The sequence below is a fragment of the Mirounga angustirostris genome, unplaced genomic scaffold (assembly GCF_029215605.1).
Source record: "Mirounga angustirostris isolate CCGP_5_RB_7025 unplaced genomic scaffold, mMirAng1.0.hap1 SCAF_4, whole genome shotgun sequence".
In the NCBI taxonomy this organism is placed as follows: Eukaryota; Metazoa; Chordata; class Mammalia; order Carnivora; family Phocidae; genus Mirounga; species Mirounga angustirostris.
The window spans coordinates 177,689,909-177,712,293 of record NW_026991712.1 but is presented as its reverse complement, the minus strand read 5'-3'; the positions used below and the strand labels follow the sequence as shown (position 1 = coordinate 177,712,293).

Genomic DNA, 22,385 nt, shown 5'->3' with positions numbered 1-22,385 from the left:
GCCCGCCCAGAGCCCCCATGAGCAAGGACCAGCTGCTCTTTGCTGAGCGCCTGCCATGTGCTAGGCTCTTTGCTAGAGCTTCCGGTTCATATTTTATTTACTTGACCTTTTGGCTTATTATTATCACCATCTTGCACAGAGGTCTCCCTCCAGTAACCAAAGCTCCCTGTTCTGAGCAGATTTTTTTTAACCCTTTGTACCATATTTCTTGTGCTTTGACAAAAACATGTTCATCTTCGTGCACTTTTGGGGGTCTGGCCTCACTTTTATGGGGCCTGCAGTTCAGTTCTTCAGGTGACAGGCCAAGAAGTGCAGCCCAGAGAGATGGGAGAAGCCCAAGGTCTCTGGGGTGGAGCTGGGCCTACCTGGGCAGTGGCTTTTCCACCTCTGCCGAGAAGCAGCCTCTCACTCCAGATGTGGCGGGGGCCACGGGCGTGCTCCGGCCTTGGGGGTCCTGTCCCTTCTGGCCAGTGGACTCTCAGCTCTTTGTCCCTCACTTCCCCCGTGGGGCCTTGGAAGACAAGGGAACACTCCTGGACGCTGGGCCAGGCACGCCCCCTACTGGACCATCCTGAAACGGCATAGGAAACTCAGATTTGGGGTGAGGGGTCCCCCACTCATTTAATGCTCCTGACAATTTCTATTTTGCCCCTGAGGATGCTGGGGCTGGAGCTGAGGGCCGGAGTCAGGACGTGGTTCTGGGTCTTGTTTCCCACTAAAACATTCCCCAAGGCCCAGGATGAGCACTCAGATCCCAGAAGAGTGATACTGAGGAGTAGTGGGAGGGGATTAAGGAGCCTTTTGTGTGCCTGACACATTTCCTGTGCCTTTCCACATTTTCTCGTGTCCTCCTCACTTACCAGGTGGATGTTGTGTGGTCATCCCCTCTGTTTTATGGACGAGGAAGCGGAGGTGGAGCCCCAGGGCCCAACCGCGACCACCTCCCATCCCCCACCTACCTGCCTGGATCAGAAATTGGGTCTGGTGGGCTTGGCATGGGGACCTCCACTCACTGCCCTGTCCCTTGGCATTCAGGGGTGGAGAGGAACCTGCTCTACGAGGATGTGCACCAGGACGGAGGGCCCAGGGAGGCGGAGGACCTAGGCTGGAGCTCCAGTGAGTTCGAGAGCTACAGTGAGGACTCGGGGGAGGAGATCAAGCCAGAGGCAGAGCCTGCCAAGCACCGAGTGTCCTTCCAGCCCAAGGTAAGGGGGCGGGCATCTGTCACCCCAGCCAGGGCACTGCAACCCCCTGGGGGATTGGGTAAGGAGGGTGGTGAGGGCCAGGCCTCAGATTCATATCCAATTAATGACCCCCAGGAATGTATAGTGAGAGAGGAGGTGGCCCAGGTATCCCGAAAATAGGAAATGATCCACCAGCATTGCTGGTTGACCATGGAGAGCTGTGAGCCTGGAATGGGCGTGGTTAATACCTGGCCCAGGGGCTCCCCCACCCATTCCCATGGCGGACCCGGCAAGGGACCGGCTGCAGAGTCATCCTCAGCATAGGCTTCAGGCAGCCCAGCCAACTGATTAGAGTTGGCACTTAGATCAAGTCAGTTAGGTCTCCCTGCCCTCCAGGATGCATTCTGAGACTAGTCCTAGAACCATACAGTCCTCTGCCCCGGGGAAGTGAGTGGGAGGGGGGCGGTGCTGGTATGGTTTGGACACAATTGCCCAGAAGGCCTCTTTCCAAGGTCTTTTAAAATGACATTCATGCATTGGTTTCTGCCTGGAACAGGGTTCATTCTGCTGGTTTCATGGAGGGAGCCATGGAAGCTGAGAGGAGGATGGATTGTCTGCTTCCTCCTGAGACAGCCTGCTCCTCCCATTTGATCTAGAGAAGCCACCAGAAAGCAGATTCTAGCGATTTGGGGTTTAATGGGAACAGCTTCTTACAGGCAGGCCCTGCCCCACCAGAGGTGACTGGGTCCCATCAGCCTCCTTTTGAAAAGACACGGACAGGCAGACACCCAAAGGTGGTGCAGGGAGAAGGCAGGGGCCCCAGGACAAGGCTGGGGTTATGGGCACCTCCGAATCTTGCCTAGTGCCTCCTGTCCTTTTCTGAGTTTGGGGATCCCCTCTGGAGGGGGGATGCTGGCCAGAGCAGCACCCACACTTAGAGTCGTCAGCTAGAATTTCCTCAGCACAGGCAGGGCTTCTCAGGTTCCCGAGAAGCCTGGGAGTTGAGCACGTCTCTCTTGAACCCAGTCTTGTGGCTGGGGCTCCATAGGCTGGGCCACGGAAAACGGCCTTGATGTCTTGCTAGGATAAAGTTAAGTGTCTATGATACCTACTGTGTGCCCAGCAATTTCTGAGGGTGTGGGCAGGGGTGCACCAGAACAGGAAGACCCAACCCAATTGGCCAACCATTATGGTCTAGGAGGAGATATCAAATATGAAGCAGTTTGTCAAAAATGAAGCCCAAAATGCCTTTCTGTAAACACGAGCCCAAGTATCTACGGCCACATGCCTGGCACGGGTGGGATCTAATAGGGCGAGTCAGAGGGGGGCGTCTCTGGCGCAGAAGCCAGAGGGGCTGGGAAAGGTGTCCCAGGCTGGAGTAATGGCCCAGGGGAAAGCTCAAGAATAGTCCTGTTCCTCTGCTGTCCTGCGAAGGGGTAGCGTTTACTGCCTTAGGGGAGAAAGGGCTGTGGTTATGAAGCCAACATGGCCCTGGGGAGCCTCCCAAGATGAGGGCCGGACTCGTGCCCCTCAGCTTGGTTCGGGATACTGTAAGCAGGAGGTGCTCAAGGCCCGGATTGGCCCTTGTTTTCAGCCTCTGGCGGTCCCTCCTTATCCCCCGCGGCGGCTTTGCCAGCCCCTTGCCTTCTTGCTGGGGACCCGGAGGGAACCATGGACGTCTCTCAGAGGGCAGGAGGCAGGCAGATGCTGAATTTGGGCTCCCCAGTGCTGGTCCTCAGACTGGCGTAGGCATCAGGATCACGAGGGTAGCTGATGGAAATCGCAGACACCAGGGCCTCACCCCCAGGGCCTCTGGTTCAGGATTTGGGTCGGGCTGGGCATCTGCTTGCTCTTACCCCAGGGGATGCAAGGGGCCATGAAGAGAAATGTGGGGCTGGCCCTCACTGTGGCTGGGCCCCAGGGAAGGAGGCTCTGGGGGCTGCCTGTTAGCTCTTATCCTGCAGACCCTCCAGCTAGGGGCTTCGGACCCTTCCTCAGCAGGCAAACCATGTGGCAGGGTTCTTGGAATTTCTAACCATGAGGACATTTTCTCTGGCCATGGGCCAAGGCCTGCCTGTTCCCTGAACAACAGGCTCCCAGGGAGATGGGGGGGCTTTCCTCTGGCACCCACCTCTGCCCTGGACACCCCACTGAGCCTTGTCCGCTGTGCTCTTCCCTCCTGAGCTGCTTGGGGCCCACTTGCTTCCATGCCTGGCACTGCAGTGGCTGCGTGGTTTGGGGCCACCGTTGCTTGGCTGTGTCTTGTGTGTGCTGTGGGGCATCGGACAGCAGAGATCTGGTGGTGTTTGACCCTATCCTTGGAGTCTGACGGGGGGCGAGTTCTCTGCAAGAGAAGTAGTGTAGTCCCTCCTTCAGGGGTCTTGGAAGGTCAGCCCTCAGCAGGTGGATTTTTGCCAAAGAAAGTGACTGAGGGGTCTGCAGAGGGACCTCCTCGGAAGCACCTGACCTAGATGTAAGCAGGGGCCCGATCCTGTTATGTTAATAAGTACCTGCTGGTTGCAACCCATGGTCAGTGGGATTTTTTTTTTTTTTTCCAGTTGTGGAACGAGCTGCATTGGACTTTTCCTTTTTCTCACTGTGACCTCTTCATAATTGAGGTTACCATGATCCAGTTGGCCAGGGCATTGGACAGAAATGCCAGCTCTGACCTCAGCCTTGCTCACTCCCCTGCTCAGATCTGGCCAGTCTGTAGTTGACCTCTGATCCTGGTTCTTCTAATCCTGAGAGAGGCAGAGGGGCAGTACAAAGCCAGAGCCTTTATGATTTTATTGTGTCAATTTACAGATGAAACAGGACTCGGTATAAACCCCAAACTCTCACGGTTTTGGGGAGTCTGAGTAATTCTCAGAAGGACCCCTGTTTTGCTATTTCTTTGCATTAATAGTAGTGAGCATCTGCTTAGCATGGTACAGTTTACAAAGCAGTTCATATGATTTTCCTAATATCCTAGAGTGGTTGGTATTATTTGCATTAAAAGTCATTTGATTGATCAGAGAACCTAAGACAGAAGCTTAGAGAGGCAAAATGATATGATTAGAGTCACACAGCCAGTACGTGGTAGAGCTGCAACTCAATATCACATCTGATTTGAAAGAAAATACATCATCCTTCTGTCCATGCATGCATGCTTCCATTCATCCATGCATGCATGCATCCATTCATCCATCCATCTATCCATTCATCCATCTATCCATCCAACCATCCACCCATCTATCCATCCATCCAGGTATCTGTCCATCCATCCATCCATCATCCATCCATCATCCATCCATCCATCCATCCATCCATCCATCCATCCATCCATCCATTCATCCATCCATCCATCCATCCATCCATCCATCCATCCATCCATCCATCCAAGTATCCATCCATCCATCCATCCATCCATCCATCCATCCATCCATCCGACCAACTATCCATCCATTCAACAAATATTGAACACTTATAATTTGTAAGGTAGTATAATAACAGCTTCCACTTTTTGAGCACTTACTAAGCCCTGGGCTCTGCATGTATTGCCCATTGAATCTCAGTAATTCTGTGAAGTAGTTATGGTCCTGGCCACTTCACCAGTGAGGAAGGTGTCCCTTAAAGAGGTAAAGATACTTTTCCAGCTAGTGAGCCAGGGGGTGGTGATTTGAATGTAGGCCTGCCTGCCTCCAGAGTTCATGCTCTTGGTCCCTCTACTTGTCTACTCTGGAATTAGTACTGTCTTGGTTTTCTGTATGCTTTACCAAAATTCACTATTGCTCACACAGTTCATGCATTTGAATGTCTATCTGTTTGTCTCTCCATAAATCCATTTTCCCAGATAGTACGTAAGCTAGTCACCTACCCATCCTTCCATCCAGTTGCCCACCTGCGTTCCCTCCCTCTATTAACCCGTTCCTTCCTCCAGTGATGTGCCAGAGCCGGCTCTTCCTAGCTCGCAAGATCTAGGAACCAATTGTACACTCTCTTTCCAACTCCACATTCAGTGGTGTCACACTGGTAGTGTGAAATTTGCCATGGTAAGAGTATTCACACTGTGGTAATGCAAAGCAGGGCTCTTTCTCCTGGAGAAGCACTATGTTAAATATTTACCAGCACAGCATTGCTTCCATCCATCCACCAGTCCCGTTGTGTTTTTAGTCATTCATCTTACTGTTCACCTGCCCATCCATTTACCCAGCTCTGCGGTCATCCAGCTAAGTTTATCCATTTGCTCACGCATCCATTTATCTGTCCATCCATCCATCCACCCATCCCTCTATTGTCCATCTGTCTGTCCAACCATCCCTTTATACATTCACCCGTCTTCCTATGCATTTGCCCACCCATCCTGCCCATCCATCCCCCCCTCCCCATCCAATCTCACAAACTCGCTGAGAGCCTCCTTTGTTACCAGCCCCATGCTGGCCCCTGGAATGAGGGGATGCCTGAGACACAGTCCTTATCTTCCACGCGCTGTCCCCCTTCCCTGAGGGGGGCCTGGCTGGGCCCCTCCTCCTGTCCTCCCAGCAGCCAGGACCCAGTCCCCGCTGCCTGTGTGTTGGGGTGGGACACTGCCAGAGCTGATGCCCAGCGGGAGCCCTCCCCATGCCCCACATCTCACCTCACCTGGTCTCCTTTCTCCTCTGTTGTCCTGTTTGTCTCCTCCCGTCCCACCTGCTCCTCGCACCTGCTCTCCTTCTGCCTGGCTGCTTGGGGGCTCCAGCTTTCTCCAGACCTGACTAGGCTAAAGGAGAGATGCGCCAGGACTAAGAGAGACATCTTGGCTTTAAGAGCTGGGGGGAGAGACATGCAGGCGCTGAAGCACAAGTACGACTGTAAGGTACTGTCTGTCTGTCCCCCCACGTCCTGGCTGGGGCCCTGCAGAGGGGGGCCCGAGCCCCTGGCGCCCGCCCCGGCACGGGAGCCTGGCCGCATCTCACATCTGTGCTGGGACAGGCACGCTCCTTTCCACGTTCTTGCCTCTCTCTCTCTGAGTGAAACCTTAGTGGTCTGCCAGAATTCCTGGGTGGGTCTGCACGCTCTAGGGCCTTCAGCATCACCAGGGTGCTTTGGGGCACGCTGACTGCTGAGCTTCATCCCCAGAGATGCTGATTCTGGAGGTCTGGACTAATGCCCAGGCTCTGCAAATTTGATAACGCTGGCGGTGGGTGACAGTTATACTCTGAAAAATGTGAGCATCACTGAGTGACGCTGGACGTTCCTGCCCCTCTGAGCTATTCAGAGAGATCCAGGCTAAGGAAATCTGTGGGAGAAATCACAGCACCTTCTTCTCAGATGGGACTCAGACTTCTGGATCATGATGACATCCACAGCAGGGGCTTCCCTTAATCGAGCACCTACTATGTGCTATGGGCTTTGAAGGCCTGCAGGCCTGGCTTTGAATCCCAGTCCCACCACTTCCTCTCTGTGTGATCCTGGGCAGGCCTCTTGACCTCTCTGAGCCTTGGTTTCCTCACCTGTGAAATGGGGGCATTAACAGTACCAGCCCCCAGGCTGGATGGAAGGAAGGGTTAAGTGAGCTCAGATCTGTAAGGTGCTCCGTGCTGCACTTGGTGGGTGGTGGCCCCTGTTATCTGTGCACCTGACTGTTTTGTCCCCAGGGCACCCGGGGAGGCAGCTGTCATTTGGCATCAGTGAGGCCGGTGAGTGAATCAGCAGGCTGGTAGTCGCAGCGACAGAGCTGGGACTCAAACCTGGGTCTGTGCATGCCCAAGCTGAGTGGTCTCCATCCTGGGCCACTGCCCATTCCGTTGGAACCCGAGACCTCCCAGGAGGAGGGGGACAGACACTTTATAGTTTGCAGGGCCCTTATATAGATGCGCCACAGGGGGGCCTGTGACCCGAGGGGGGCGGGCTTCATTTCTCAGAAGGCCAAGGCCCGAAGAGGAGTGGGGAGCATGTGAAGGGCAGAGTCTTCCACCGGGGTTCTCGCCCTGGCTGGGACCCTGGACTTGGATCCCCGGCCTGGCCCCTGCATGGTGAAGATGGGCGGAGGTGGCAGGTTGACTCAGGGACATCTTCCGGGGTGTTCATTTGTTGCTCTTTTTTGCCCAGGAAAATGCCAAGAGAAGACCGCTTTGGGAGTTTGTAGGGCAGCTTCCTGCCTTGGCTTTCTGCCAGGAAGAAACCGAGCTCAGAGCAGAGGTTTCTAATCTGGAGGTTGTAACCCCCCCTCACCCCTCCCCCAGAGGAGGATGAGCATCTTTGTGCAGTTTCTGGGGTCGTCATCTGTCCTTCTCCTTAGATTATCACGGGGGTTTATGACCCCCCCCCCATCCCAAGAGGCCAAGAATCACTGCTGAAGAATTGTGCCATTTAAATTCAGGGAGGCCCAGGGGACTTCCCCTTCCCTTGCTGGTTGTTTCCAGAAAGTCAGCATTGTTCCTGCAAAGCCACCACCCTCTGCCCCAGGCCCAGCACCCAGTGGGTTTTTTGCAAGCCAGAGGCCCAAGGAGTGTGGGGAGTGGTCCCCAGGGGCTTGTTTGGAGGAAGGTGATAGTGAGAGCAGAGACTGGAGCCCCCCAGAGGCATGCTCCCCGCCTTCAGCAGAGAGCCTCAGGGAGGAGAGAGTGTTCTGAGAACGGCACTGGCTGTTATGACAGCCACATGGCTGTTTAAATTTAAATCGATTATAGTGGAATATAATCAGGACTTTGGGTCCTCAGTTGTACCAGGAGTTACTTGCAGCTGGTGGACCCCCAGTGGGTATTTGCATCATTGTAGGAAGTTCTTGCAGGGGAAGTTCTGTTGGGGAAGATGCCGGGGCTGGGGGCTGAGGGCTGAGGGGTGCAGGAATGACTTAGGGGACAGCCACTCTGTGTGCAGGCCCTGGGCTCCTCCAGCACTCAGGGCACCGGCTTCCCCCTCCTGGGCACGCCTGCCATTCTGCTTAGCTTGCTGCATGGTGTTCACGGGTCCCTCCCCGCACAGGGGAAGCTGCGCTCTGCTCTGTGGCCGCTTCAGCCTTCCCCCGCTTTCCCGGGCCTTGGCTCAGTAAGAAACTTGGCTGTTTGGGGGGCAGCGGAGGGGTTCCTCACTTGGGTTTGGCAGATGGGATGGGGGTGTGCACTCACGTCCCCTGAAGTAACGATGGATACATGCACAGGTCATTTTACTGTTCAGCATGCTTCCCTGGATTTCGTCTGTTAGTCCTCACAGACCTTGGCACATCTCAGTAAGGAAACTGAGGCTCAGTGAGGTTAAGTAAGTGACTTGTTCCGAGAGGTACGGCTGGGATCTGAACCCAGGCCTGGCAGTCCAGGCCTCGAGTCTTTCCCTAAAGGGAGACAGTCGGGTTAAGACCCCTTCTTGTCGATTAAGTGGGTTCCTCCAGGGTGTGATCCCCCAGGGAACGAATGCCCCTTCTCACCTTGTCCCGGGATGTCTCAGGTGCCACTGCCTAGCTGTCCCTCTTGGTCTCTGCTGCCACCTCCCTGGAAGTGAATGGGCCCCGGGGTCTTGATGTGTGCAGCTCTGGCTGGGAGGCCTGGGTGGGGCTGGTGGCCCTTGGTGGCAGGCATCCTGGGGCCTCCCTCAGCTTCTCTGATGAGCCCCTCTGCCTTTGCTCAGATGACCCAGCTCATGAAGGCTGCCAAGAGCGGGACTAAGGACGGGCTGGAGAAGACGAGGATCGCCGTCATGCGCAAAGTGTCCTTTCTGCACAGGAAAGATGTTCTCGGTGAGGTGCCGTGGGCCTGGCTGGCCGGAGGCTCGGGCTCAGCTCAGTGACAGCAGGGACGGGTGGGCAAAGCCACCTGGGGTCTGGGGTCCTCTGGTGGTAGGGGTTGGGGACTGACCCCCAAATATCCTGGCTGGTCCCAGCCAGTTTCCCACCCTCTGGCAGGTACAACCCACCTCTTTCTGGGGGAGGTGGGGCCTCTCCCTTCAGCGTCCCTGTCCTTGGTCTCTGTCCTGGCAGTCTTGGCCTCCTGCCTCCTACGCTGTTCGGCTCACCTGGCCTCATCTTTGAACGCTCCTGCTCTTTCCTTGGTCCATCGCCCATCTGTCCACCAGCCAGTATTTATTGAACACCCCCCAAGTGCTGTACCCCATGCTGGGTACAGGGCCACCAAGATGAACGAAGCAGCATTTCCTCTGGGAGTTCCCAGCTTACATAAACAGGAAGTGACCACGGAGGCTGACAAGCAGTGGTGGGGAGAGGGGGCAGGAGCATGGAGGAGCACAATGCAGATGAATGGTCAGCGAAGGGCTGGGAGCAGGAGGGGCATGAGACCCAGGTCAGTGAGGCGGTGGGGAGTGGGGCAGGGAACAGGTGCTCTGGGCCGAGGAGGCAGCATGTGCAAAGGCCCCGGAGCGGGGCAGTAGGAGACATTCAAGAAACGATTTTCGCGATAGTCAACATTTATTGAGTATTTACCGTGTGCTGGGCGCTCTCTTACGATCCTGACAGTTCCTTGCTTAATCCTTATAGACACCAGACAGTCCACAGGGCTGTCCTGTTCCCATGTGGAGATGAGCAAACAGGCACAGAGAGGTTCAGTGACCCACCTGGGGACACACAGGCGTAGAAAGGATGACAGAGGCTCCATGTGGCTGGAGAGGGGTGGGCGTGAGAGATTGGAGCCAGGCCAGCCAGCACAGATATTCAGGCCAGGGAGAACTTTGAGACCCTGTGCCCTCTTGAAAAGTTAGGCGCTTTCCCTTCTCTGTGCCTCCATTTTCTCTTCTGTACAATGGGGCTGCTGTGGCATCTGTCTCGGGGGCCATGGTGAGAATGACCGAGGCTGTGCGTGGAAAGAGCTCCTGGCTCCGGTGTGGCCGATGTCATTCTCGGTGGGCAGTCACTGAGTGGAGGTGTTTGGTGCTAGGATGGCGTCTCGCCGGCGTGGGTTCAGATCCCGGCTCCACGGCCTCCTGGCTACACGACCTTGTGCAGTTCTTCCCCTTCTCAGAGGGGCCGGTTGCTCATCTGTGAAGTGGGTTCAGCGCCACCACTGCATGCACTTGACGCAGCATGGAACCTTTGGGGGAGCCCTGGCCCCTGACGACAGAGGGGACAGGCCAGGGAGCCCTTCCAGACTTGGTGGAGTGGCCCGGAGGAAGGACAGGGTGGACAGGCTGGTTGGCTGGGAGCTGTTCCTGGTCACCGTCCCCACCCCCAGACGGGCCAGGCTGGCAGCAGGCTCTCCCTAAGCCCTCCCCACCCCGCCCACCAGCCCAGAGCCTTGCCTAAAGTGACCCTCCCACCAGAGGCGTTATTAATAGCCACGGCAGGGCTCGGATCGCTGGCCAAGAATGTTACCCAGTGGCGAGTGGGGGAAGAGGAAGCCACGGGGCTGGCGGCTGGGGTGGGTGCAGAGTGATGCCCGGGGTACCATGTGGGCCAGGCAGGAGGGCCTTCACCACCCCCACCCCCACCCCCACACTGTGGTCCGCTGTCCCTCCTCCTCCTCGTCTTCTGTCTCCTGTTCAGGTAAGGGCCTGCCTGGGTGTCCCTGCTCCCTCGGCTCCTGGCTCAAGGGTCACTGCCACCTCCTTCTTCCCGGCTTCCCTGCAGTGCCCTGCTGCCCACGGCCACCACCACTGGGTTTCAGAACCAGAGCAGCTCGGGGCCTGTCTCCCTGTGCCTGTGTCTCTCTTGTGGGGGCAGAGCTGTCCAAGGCCAGATCCCTGCACTCTGCCTGACCTCCCGCTTTCTCTCTGCCCGAGGCTCTGTCTGTCTCCTGCCCTCTGTCCAACAGCTGCCCCCACTTATGTCTGCATGGCCCAGTTGAACTTTTTCCCTTTGGGTCTTTCTGCATTTTTTTTTTGTTGTTGTTGAAAAGACGAAAACATAGCTAAGTAGTCCCGTTCTTTTGGGGCTTACTTTCTTCCCCCTTTTGGGCATCCAGAAGAAAACTATTTTTAGTGCCTAGTGATGGAGACATGGGTGGCCTGGCTTGCACCGGGCCAGAAGCGGGCAGGTCTGAGCGGGGACAGTGACTTCTGGCAGAGTTCCTGCTGGGAGCTGGAGCCCCGAGGAGTGCTGCTTTGTGCTCCCCTGCTCACTCCTTTATTCCTGGCCAGACGAATCTAGCAGAGCGCAGCAGTGAGTGACCCTCTGTGGCCCCGGGACCCTGGCCCAGGGTGGTTCCCAACTCCTGGGGGCTGAGCAGGGTATGTTATCCTCACTTTGCATGTATCACTGGCCCATCTGACTTTCCAGGTGACTCGGAGGAGGAGGACATGGGGCTCTTGGAGGTCAGCGTTACGGACATCAAGCCCCCGGCCCCGGAGCTGGGCCCCATGCCGGATGGTCTGAGCCCTCAGCAGGTCTGTGGGGGGAGCCGGGTGGTGGGGGTGTTCAGGGGAAGGGGTGGTCGGGGGCCCCATGAGTCTGGGTCTTGAAGGGGAAGTGATGAGCGGGGGCTCCCGGTGGAGCCCCAGCTTCTTGTCTCCTCACTGGCTGCACAGATTTCCAGACTGGACCCCACAGGTGCCATGCCGTTGTCCCGGGGGTGGTGGGCCCCCAAGCATTTGGAGTGCTTGCTTCCCACCCAGGGGGACTAGTGCACTCCCGCTTAACCGTTTCACACAAAGGTTCGCAAGAAGGGGCTGCTGTGACAGAAGGGTTGAGGAGCATTAAGCTAATCCAGCTGGGGAGACTCGGAGAGGCCAGACCGCCCTCCATCCATGGGCTTCTCCCAGGCGCTGGGGGCCTTGGGGCGATGCCTCCCTTGCCCCACAGTGTCACTCCGGGACCAGGACTGGGTGGCCTTGCTCTGGACATATTGTCAGGTTGGCTGTCCCAGCCATGAAACGGGGAGAGACCCCTGACTTTTCTCAGGTGTGGGGATGCCGAGCAAGTCATGTCAGGGCAGCAAGCACCAAGAAGGGATTTCCTGATGTTTGACCTCTTTAGAAAACCAGGGAGATGACATGTGGCCACATCTCATGTCTCGGGAGTCTGTCCGCCTGCTTCCTTCATGTCTGTTAGCTGCCTGGCCAGCCCTGCCCCAGGCACTAAGAGTCTGACTCTGGCCCCCGGGCACTGAGAGTCTGACCTCGCCCCCGGGCACTGAGAGTCCGACCCTCATTCCCGGGCACTGAGATGGTGACCCTGGCCCCCGGGCACTGAGAGTCTGACCCTCGTCCCTGGGCACTGAGATGGTGACCTGGCCCCCGGGCACTGAGAGTCTGACCCTCGTCCCTGGGCACTGAGATGGTGACCCTGGCCCCCGGGCATTGAGAGTCTGACCCTCGTTCCCGGCACTGAGATGGTGACCCTAGCCCCCGGGCACTGAGATGGTGACCCTGGCCCCCGGGCACTGAGAGTCTGACCCTCGTCCCCGGGCACTGAGATGGTGACCCTGGCCCCCGGGCACTGAGAGTCTGACCTTGCCCCCAGGCACTGAGATGGTGACCCTGGCCCCCGGGCACTGAGAGTCTGACCCTCGTCCCCGGGCACTGAGATGGTGACCCTGGTTGGAGCCGGGCGCGAGCCCAGACTTTGGGCTCACAATCCAGGGCTCGTCTTCCTGGCGTTGGCCGGGCCTCTATCCTCAGGAATCTCTTGGTTTCCTGGTCAGGCAACCTTAGTTAGTCCTGACCAGTGGTTCTCAACCGAGGCGATTTTACCCCCGGCGCATTTGGCCCTGTCTGGTGATGTTTATGGCTGTCACTACTGGAGGTGGTACTGGAACCTAGTGGGTAGGGGCCAGGGATGTGGCTAAATGTCTTACAGTGCACAGGACAGGCCCCACAACTGAGAATCACCTGGCCCCATGTGTCAGGGTGCTGAGGTCGGGAACTCTGCTCTGGGAATAGCTTGGGCACCTGGGGATCGTTGACGATGCCTCACCTGTGGAACAGCCGGAAGGACAGTGGCCTGGCCCATCCCACAGCCATGGGGCTGTGTGGGCCATGGTTGTGCCTGGGGCACAGTGGGAATTGCTGAGAAGGGTGTGCCAGAGGCAGGACAGAGGTGTCCTGGAGGAGCAGGGCAGATGGTGGCAGTGGGGACCTGGATCGCTGCTCAGGACGACTGTCGGGCACCGCCAGGGTCGGTCACCCTCCTGGCCACGGCCCAGGGTGGACAGGCTCCAGCCTCAGACACCTCTCCCATGACACCTTTCATGAGCTCTCTCCGGGCTTTGGGGCACAGTGGAATCACCTGGGATGCTCTAAAAACCCCGGTACCCGGGTAGTGCCCCATACCGACCCCATCAGAATGTGTGGGGTGGTGGCTGGGTGACGGTAGTTTTAAAGATGCCACGCGATCCCACTGAGCAGCAGAGTTGCCCCTGCCCCCTCTCTGCTGCCCACCAGGCGAGGGCTGCTGGACTGGAGCTGGTCAGGCTGCACCTGAGGGTGTGTGGACTTGGGCTGAGGAGAGAAGGGGCCAGTGGGACGGGGCAGGGAGGGCCGGGATGTTTGGCCTGCAGCGGAGCCCCCTCGGGGGGTGGGAGGGCACCCTGCAGCCTGCCTGTGGGAGAGGGATTGGCGGGGGGTGGGATCTACAAGGAGCAGGAGTGGAGATCTCTGTTCCATCTAAGAGTTTTCTACTTGAGTTGTCCAGGGATGGGGGGCTGCCTGACCCCCGTGAAGGAGAGGTGATGATTCCCTTTGCCTGGATGTATGTGAGCAGAGGCGTGGCGGGGTGCTCGAGCCCCAGCACCCACACCCCCATCTGCAGTCTGGGCTCTGCAGGGAAATGTGCGCCTGCAGACCCCAGTGCTCCCGGGGTGGGCTCTGATGCTGAGACTCCTCTTCCCGCCACGCCGGACTCTGCACACGCCCAGGGCTCAGCCCGTGCGGTGGCAGGTGCAGGCACTGACTGCGCTTTCTGGCCCGAGCAGGTGCTCCGGAGGCACATCCTGGGCTCCATCGTGCAGAGCGAAGGCAGCTACGTGGAGTCTTTGAAGCGGGTACTCCAGGTGCGACTCCAGGGGCCTCTGGGGAGACAGCAGGGAGGACCCCAGAGGGACACTTTATGAGGAGTGTTGGGGGGCTGGGGACAGTTTTAAGGGGAAGGGCCACAGGCCAGCACTTTTATGGGGGCAGCAGGAATTCCTGACGCCTTGATGTTCACAGGGGGACTACATTTTGAAAGCAAAGTTGAGGGTTTGTGAAGTGAGGTGTGCCCTGTAGGGTGGAGGGCACCGTGCCTTCCTCGTCTCTCCAGGAGCCTTGGGGCAGGGTCGTGTCCCCCATCCTCCTGGGGCCCCCTGGAGGCTGGAGTGGATGCACCCTCTCTCTGGCCGTCAGGATGCCCAGGCGTTACCATGTCAACTAACATGTCAACCTGGTCAGTAGTCGGCACTCCTGATGTGCTGAATCCCCTGGGATGCTGTGGCTTCGAGAGAGGCCACCAGGGAAGGCAGTTGTTGGGGTCGTGGGGTGTTCGTGACACCCTTCTCCTCCCCTCCTGAGTTCGGATCCGCAGAAGGGGAGCCCAGGCGTCAGGCAGGGAGAGATGGAAATATCATTGTGTTCCTGATCAGTGGCTCGGAGTGTGGCTCTGGTTCTGGGGGCCAAGGGAGCTAGGCCACTTCTCCAGTCAGGGTACTGGCTCAGTCATTGGCAGAGCTGGACGGGGCCAGCCGGGGCCTCGGGGCCTTGCCTCCATCGGGCTCCTTGAGAGCGTCTTCCTCCCAACCCCGCTTCACACCCAAGTCAAGGGGGTGGGTTGTGGGTAGGCAAAGAGGGGCCAGGCGTGTTACATTCATGGAGATCCTTCCAGAAGGAGGAGTGAAGGAAGGTCTACCCATGGTCTGCTGAGTTCTTCTGGGCCTTGTCCATGTTGCCCAAAGGGCAGGTGGGGGAAGGGGCTGTGGCCTGGCTTTGGGGTGCTTACCGCCCCGGCCCTGCAGGATTACCGCAACCCCCTGATGGAGATGGAGCCCAAGGTGCTGAGCGCCCGCAAGTGCCAGGCGGTGTTCTTCCGTGTGAAGGAGATCCTGCACTGCCACTCCATGTTCCAGATAGCCCTGTCCTCCCGCGTGGCTGAGTGGGATGCGACCGAGAAGATCGGGGACCTCTTCGTGGCTTCAGTACGTATCCCCAGACTCTCAGGTACAAACTGCAGCACTCACCTGGATGCCGTCCTGGCCGGCAGCCTGCCGTCCCCTGGTCACCTGTCCAAGCCGGCAGGGTCTGGGGGTCGCAGGGCCTGGGTCTGCCTGGCCCCAGCTGGGGTGGGCGCGACACCTTCTAGTAGGTCCTTGGAGGTGTCCGTGGCTGTGGTGCTGGTGAAGCCCTCACGCTGTCTTGGCCTTGCCTGGTGGCAGCACCTTCAGGAGGCCGGACACTGTGGGCGGTCACCGGCTGGTCTGTGGCTTCCTGCCGAGTGCTCCTGGGGTGCCCACCGTCCGCGCTGCTTGCATAGACTGTGGCTTTGGCCCCCAGAGGACGCCGCGGGGCATCGGGCGGGCGCACTGGATCGCACTCCAGGCGGCCTGGACAGTCCCAGCTCAGTTTTGTCACCTCGGGCAGCTCCAGGGCTCTCTCTGGGCTCGAGTCCCCAGCTGAGGGGGGCTCTTGGTTTTTCAAACTGAAGTCTGTGAGCCCCAGAGCGATTCATGGGGGGGTGGGGGGTCAAGTCGGTGGAACTCCACTTTGATCTGTTGTAGGTAATTGGGTTCTCCTAAAAGAAAAAGATATCGTTTTGAAAATCCCAGCACTCAACAGATCTGATGCCCTGGGTCATGTGGACACGGCCTGGGGGGAGGAGTGCCGTCCTCATGGCTGGAGGGCCAGGGCATTCTATTTCCTGGGGGTGGTGAGGAAGGGCACGGAGAGGGGGCATCAGGCCTGCCCCCACCCCCACCCCTTCTCCTCCCTTCACCTTCCAGGGCTGCTCAGCTTGGGGGTGGCGGGAGGGTCCCTGGTCTCTTGGCACCACCTCTTCCTCCCTAGGACCGCGGGCATCTCTCCAGCTCTCGGAGCCTGGTTTCCTCCCCTCAGTGGGGTGACAGGTTTCCTGACCTCAAGGCTGGTTGTGACCGTCCATCCGGGTAGCCAGTACCGAGGGTGGGGGTGCTAGCCACCCCCCCCATGTCACAGTGACCCTCCCTCCCTGCCCCCATGTCCGTTCCAGTTCTCCAAGTCCATGGTGCTAGACGTGTACAGCGACTATGTGAACAACTTCACCAATGCCATGTCCATCATTAAGAAGGCCTGTCTCACCAAGCCCGCCTTCCTCGAGTTCCTCAAGGTGGGCCAGCAGGAGTCCAGGGCCCCTCTCAGTGGGTTTCTCAGGAGGAAGAGGGCACTGGGGCCCAGCTTTGGGGGTCCCATCATCGCTGTGGCCTGGATACCTCCCCTCTTTCCTTTGGGACATCGCCAGTGCCATGGGAAGAAAATCGGCCCCTCTTGCCCCCCAGGAGGAGGGTGATAATGAGTTAGAGGGTCTGTAAGCTGGAGCTCGGCCAGGTGGAAGGGGAGGCTGGCTACCTCTCTTGGACGGGTGGGGTGACAATGGGTGGGTCTGTGGTGGGTGACTGTGTTCCTCTGTCGGGCTGGGCTTGGGTGGGTCTTCAGGTATGGCTCAGGTTGTCACCGGGTTGATCCCTTTTCCTCATTTGGGAAAGGGTGAGGAAAGTTCCTCAGAGGGCTATCTTGGGGACCACATGGGAGAATAGAGGTAAAAGGACCAAGGTATCAGGTAGCCATGGGCAGCTTCCCCTGAGTTCCTGGGCTGTGCAGTCAGGTGAGTCAGACACAGACCTTGCCCTCAGGAAATGTGCTGCCTGGCGGAGGGTGTGGGTGGGCTAGGTGGGGGAGGAGCCGGAGCCCCAGCCAAGGAAGCCCCTGCCCCACTCCAAGAAGGTCAGGGGGCTTTGTCAGTGGAGTGTCATCTGTTGTAACAGGTGGAGACAGAGGACAGGGTGTTCCAGATACAGGGGTGGTGGGGCAAAGGTTAGAGGCAGGAGGGTGGGGATGGGCAAGTCTGCTTGGATCCTGGGAGCACTGGGGGCCTATCTGGGAGTTCTAGGGGACAAGGCCCAGAGGTGGCTAAGTTCAGTTTGGATGGTCCTGGATCTCAAGGCCCAGGTGGCTGGGCCCTCATATTTCAGGCAGTGGGAGCCACTGAGGAGTTTTGGGCCTGGGCAGATGGAAGTGGAGGCCAGGGAGGAAGCTGAGGCAGCAGGCTGGGGGGCAGGGTGTGAGGGCCGGAATCAAGGTGACAGGCATGTGGATGGAGTGCTGGAGACAGATGAAAGAGGACAGCAGGACCCCCGTGCCTGCCCCTCAGCCTGGCCCGGGCCTGGCTGCCTTAGTTCACGTGGAGGGCGTGGTTGCCAAGGCTTCTCCTCTGGTCTCCTGAGGAAACTGCTCAGTCGCCCAGTTATGCTGTTAGTCTGGAGGCCTTAGCCCGACTGCTCTAGTCTGCCCAGGCTGGGGGGCTCTGTGGGGGACCCTGTGGCAGCAGAGTCCTGGCTGCGGAACCAGGGACATCTGGGGCTCTCCTCTCAGGCCTGAGGCTGAGCAGGGTACTGGGCCCCAGCCGGGGGGCGGGGGGAGGAGAGCCCAGGACTGGTGGCGTCTGCCCTCTGGGGCACTCGGCACCCCTGCAGACAGGGGTGGAGGGGTGGGGGCTTGGTGAATGATTCCACCTGCTCTCCAACAGCGGCGGCAGGTGTGCAGCCCGGACCGCGTCACGCTTTACGGGCTGATGGTGAAGCCCATCCAGAGGTTCCCACAGTTCATCCTCCTGCTTCAGGTACCATGTGGGGTGCTGACGGCTGCGGACCTGCAGGGTGTGGCCCGGGCTGGCGAGCCCCCTGGGGTGGGGGCTTCTTGTCCGTCATCCACAACCCATCCGTCTGCTTTGGACGATGAGCAGGACCTTGACCCCGTAGTGCCCTCTTTCTCTACTCCTGGAGTGGACCTGATCGTGTCGGACAGCTTCTTGTGCACCTCCCTGGCGTGGAGGGCTGGGTGCCTGGTGGTGGCAGGAGCCCAGGTTGTAGGAAGGGAACGAGGGTGTGTGGACTCCCAGGCCCTCGGGGGTCCTGGCAGCGGGGCAAATGAAATGAGCTGACTTTGGCCACTTCGGGCTTCTAGAGGGAGTGTTCGTCCCCTCACAGGGCTCCCCCCAAGAGTTTGGGACACCTCCCCTGATTGCCAAGGGCCCTTAGTCAGGGTAAGCCCCCGCCCCGCGGCTCCCCCCCCCCCCCCCGCCCCATTGAGCTTGGCAGGGCGGCTGCTAGGCCAGGGACCCCTGCGGCACTTTCCTCTCTGTCCTCAGAGCTGCCGGCTGCAGGAGGGGGCTTTTATCTCAGCAAACTGCTGATCAGTGAATTAGTGATTGATCCACATATTTATTTTATATTTTCATTCATTAGCTATTTCTTGAGGCCTTGTTGTATGTCAGGTACCATCTGTCTTGGCCAAAAGTGGGGTACCTTCAGCCCCTGTCTCTGCAGGAGGTGGGAGGGTGAGGCTTTGGTCCCAGGCCAGGGGAGGGAGGGTCTGCTGGGGTGGGGTTCTCAGCCCTGGCTCTCTCGGGGTCCTGGTAGGATATGCTGAAGAACACCCCCAGGGGCCACCCGGATAGGCTGTCCCTGCAGCTCGCCCTCACGGAGCTCGAGACACTGGCCGAGAAGCTCAATGAGCAGAAGCGACTGGCCGACCAGGTGGCCGAGATCCAGCAGCTGACCAAGAGCGTCAGCGACCGTAGCAGCCTCAACAAGGTGAGTGCCAGGTCCCCCCCACCTGCGAGCCTTTACCTGCCCTGCGGCCTTTAACACCTGTCGCCTTGCCGCCTCCCCTCGGCCGCCCACTAGGTGGCAGTGTTCTCTGAGGGAGGGGAATCCTTGATTCTGAGCACACAGACCTTACCTTGAGGATTAGAGTCTACACTGCACCCCCGCATTCATTACTATCCATGTTATTTTAGGATAAAAGCTGATTTTGTCCATCAGTGTCATTGCCAGGAAAGACACCAGAAATGACAGTCTAGCATCATGCTTATACAAGGAAGCTCTGGGGTCAGAATCTGAGTTTGAATCCAGATTTTGCCAGTGGTGCTCACTGTGTGGCCTCAGGGGAATCACCCATCCTCTCTGAACCTCACTCACTCCCTCTGAAATGCGGAGAACTCAGCGGTGCCTGAACCCAAGGCTGCTGCTAGGCAAACAGAGGAGTCCTTAATATAAGGTGGTTGTCATCATTACTAGTGTTGTTTGTAAAGGAGAAAGAGAGAAAATTCATGCCATGTTTTGGGGTTGCAACTCAGGAACATTCTAGTAAAAAAAAAAATCTTGGAAAACTTTCAGACGAGTTCGTAGAGAACCTTGTTTTCAAAATACAAAGCTGGTACCCAAAAGCGTCATCACCTCGAGTCACCTGTTGGTGCACATGACATGAGGTGCTGGAAGCCGCTCCCAGACCCGGGGGGCCCTGCACCCTGGGCTCCCTGCACCCTGGGCGCTCCCTGCTTTCACCCGCAGGAGGGTGGAGGGTGGTGGGGATGGCTCAGGTGAGGCAACCGTGTCTTAGGGCACAGAGGCAGGGACACTAGCTGTTCTTTGGGGCAGAGACATTGTGTAGGGTCATCACAGGGAGGTGTTCAAATCTTTCAGGGAAAAACTGGGAGCCTCCTGGCTCTATGGGTTTCAAAAGCAGAAGTAAGGCCAGTGAGATTTTAGCCACATGGGGTAGAACTTTCTAATAGTACAGGAAGCTTTGCCCAGAGGACAACAGCCCTTTCCAGGTGGCCTGCACTTTACAGTATATAATACTAATCTACGCTACCATCTTTGATCTTTGCCACAGGCCTGCGAAGCCTGGACAGGATGGCCTGCAGGGTTCTGTGCAGTTCTAAGCTTCAGGGGTCCTACACCTTTTTTTTTTTTTTTTTTAAAGATTTTATTTATTTATTTGTCAGAGAGAAAGAGAGAGCACAAGCAGAGGGAGCAGCAGAGGGAGAGGGAGAAGCAGGCTCCCCACTGAGCAGGGAGCCAGATGCAGGACTCAATCCCAGGCCCCCGGGGTCATGACCTGAGCCGAAGGCAGACGCTCAACTGACTGAGCCACCCAGGCGCCCCCAGGAGTCCCACATCTTAAGACTCTCGCTCCTCAGGTCAAATTCAGGCTGTACACGTGCTTTTAGGCCCACACGGTATTTTTATTTTTATTTTTTAAAGATTTTTATTTATTTATTTGAGAGAGAGAGAATGAGAGACAGAGAGCATGAGAGGGAGGAGGGTCAGAGGGAGAAGCAGACTCCCCGCCGAGCAGGGAGCCTGACGCGGGGCTCCATCTGGGGACTCCAGGATCATGGCCTGAGCTGAAAGCAGCCGCCCAACCAGCTGAGCCACCCAGGTGCCCCGGACACAGTATTTTTAAGAAGATGGAATCGGTTGCCATCAGTTAAAAATGGAAAGCTGCCCACAGAGTCCAGACTGGTAGGTCTTCTCAAAGGGCTGGAAGAACTGGCACACTGGCCTGCCTCCCTGCAGGCCACCGGCCACCTGAGGAGTAGCTGCCCATGCCCCCTCAGTCCCCGGTCCCTCCCTGTCTCCAGGCAGGACTCCCTAACCAGCCCCAGGCCGGCCCTCTATTTCGGAGTGTCTCTAGAAAGACAGACTTCAGGCCAGCCTGGCACCTGCGCTGGTGTCTGATGGTCTGTGCACTTGGGAAGTGTCTTTTTCGGTCCCCTCCCTTGGCCCCTTCTCTGTAACCAGCAGGGTCTCTCTGGCTTCAGCCCGCACACCTGTGTCGCAGCCAATGCCGGTGGAAGAGCTGGCTGGGCAGGAGGGAGTCCTCCGTAGCACCTGCTCTGGGCAGACCCACTGTTCTCTTCTGCGCCGTCCCCCACAGGGACCCGGGCAGTAAGGAGCCGTGGTCACTGGCTGGAGGCCAGGAAGACCTGTTTGGTGTTGGGCAAGGAACCGAAAGCTCCGAGCCTCAGTTTCTCCCCCTGTCAGGTGGGGGGCGTTTGTGAGACGTGTGGGACGTGGTTGTGGCAGCGACATGGCAGCACACTGTGCCTACCGCTGGCCAGGGCCCCCCTTGGGCAATCTCGGCCAGTTCTGAGACCAGTCCGGTGATTTTCCTCTTGCCGTCTGTCACCCAGGGAAAAGCAGAATTGAAACTGGGTGTGCCCCCAACAGAACCCTGCCGGCTATTTCAAAATGTGCCTGCTCAGGACCCTCCAGGGGAGTGTTTGTGCAATATCCGTTTTTTTCCCCTTTTATCTGCCTACGGGGCAGGGCATGATTGACAGCGGCCCAGGGGACTTCCAAGTTTTAGGTCATGGCGCACTTGGGCGGTCTTCAGTGGGGCCCGCTGTCTTCAGGGCTCCAGTCTTGTTTCCAAGAGCTGGCGTCAGCTTGTTGATGGAGCTGGTGGCGTAGGGGAGACTGGCCTTAGCAGTGACGAGAGGCCCCCTCAGGGACCCTGAGTCATTTTTGTGTCAGGAGCAGTGGGGCCTCTGTGACCCCTGTCACACGCAGCTGGTCGCCCGGTGCTGGGGACAGCATATGCGCCTGGCCGCGTCCTGCGCCGCCGCCGCTTGGCAAGCCGCTTTACCTCTGGCATCTTGGCTTCCTCCTCTGGGAATGGGGGTGGCCGCGGGCTGCGGAGCTGGTTAAATGGGAAGTAGGATACTTAGTGCCAAGGGCAGTGCCCGGCAGGCAGTGGGCATTGGTACCATTTCAGGCTTTTGGGCAATCCGGGACACATGGTTCTAGGGAGAGTGACAGGGCTGTCTCTCTGGGGGGAGGCTTGGGGTGATTTGCCCTTTCCCAGCAGGGGTGAGGAGGGAGGGGAGGATGACTCTTGTCATCGGAGTCATGGGTTTTGGGAATGAATTTTGCTGAACATTATTCTCCCCTCTGCAAAAAAAGAAAAAAAAAAGTCCCTCTCAGTAAAAAGCTGTTTTCCTGGTGGGTCCCTGAGTAGGATGGTGGTCTTGGTGCTGGCAGGGGCTTTTCAGGGTCCAGCCTGAGATTGGCAAACGCCTGCTTGGATGCCTGAGGCCTGAACATCATTGACTAGCAGATCCGTGCAGCCCCCTCGTGCGGCAGGCTGGCTGGGGCTGTTCAGTTCGGGGTGCAGGGCTGGGGCCTCTTCCAGGCCCGAGGTCTCCCCAAGTGAGGCCACACCTCTTCATGGCGAAGACCATCACAGACAGCATGGCCCGTGGGGACAGCAGCGTCCCCAGTCGATGGGAGTACCCATGTGCAGGGCCAGCTTCTTGGGCGTATGACCAGAGCCGTCACACGGGGCCGGTGCTCA

General features: G+C 58.1%; 1 protein-coding gene across 8 annotated transcripts in view; it reads left to right on the top strand.

The window, feature by feature from the left end:
* ARHGEF10L (Rho guanine nucleotide exchange factor 10 like) overlaps positions 1–22,385 on the top strand; it is a 142,240-nt gene that overhangs the window by 58,697 nt on the left and 61,158 nt on the right. For 4 of the 8 annotated variants that reach the window (XM_054513113.2, XM_045898579.3, XM_045898580.3 and 1 more), the window contains exons 7-15: positions 1,036–1,205; positions 5,902–6,018; positions 8,769–8,877; positions 11,365–11,471; positions 13,997–14,074; positions 15,011–15,190; positions 16,237–16,353; positions 17,770–17,862; positions 18,662–18,835. In XM_054513113.2, coding sequence (XP_054369088.1) covers positions 1,036–1,205; positions 5,902–6,018; positions 8,769–8,877; positions 11,365–11,471; positions 13,997–14,074; positions 15,011–15,190; positions 16,237–16,353; positions 17,770–17,862; positions 18,662–18,835 — 1,145 coding nt within the window. Of the gene's footprint in view, positions 1–1,035; positions 1,206–5,901; positions 6,019–8,768; positions 8,878–8,946; positions 10,633–11,364; positions 11,472–13,996; positions 14,075–15,010; positions 15,191–16,236; positions 16,354–17,769; positions 17,863–18,661; positions 18,836–22,385 lie in introns of those variants that run through there. The other 4 variants (XM_045898583.3, XM_045898581.3, XM_045898585.3 and 1 more) reach the window with 3 other exon arrangements.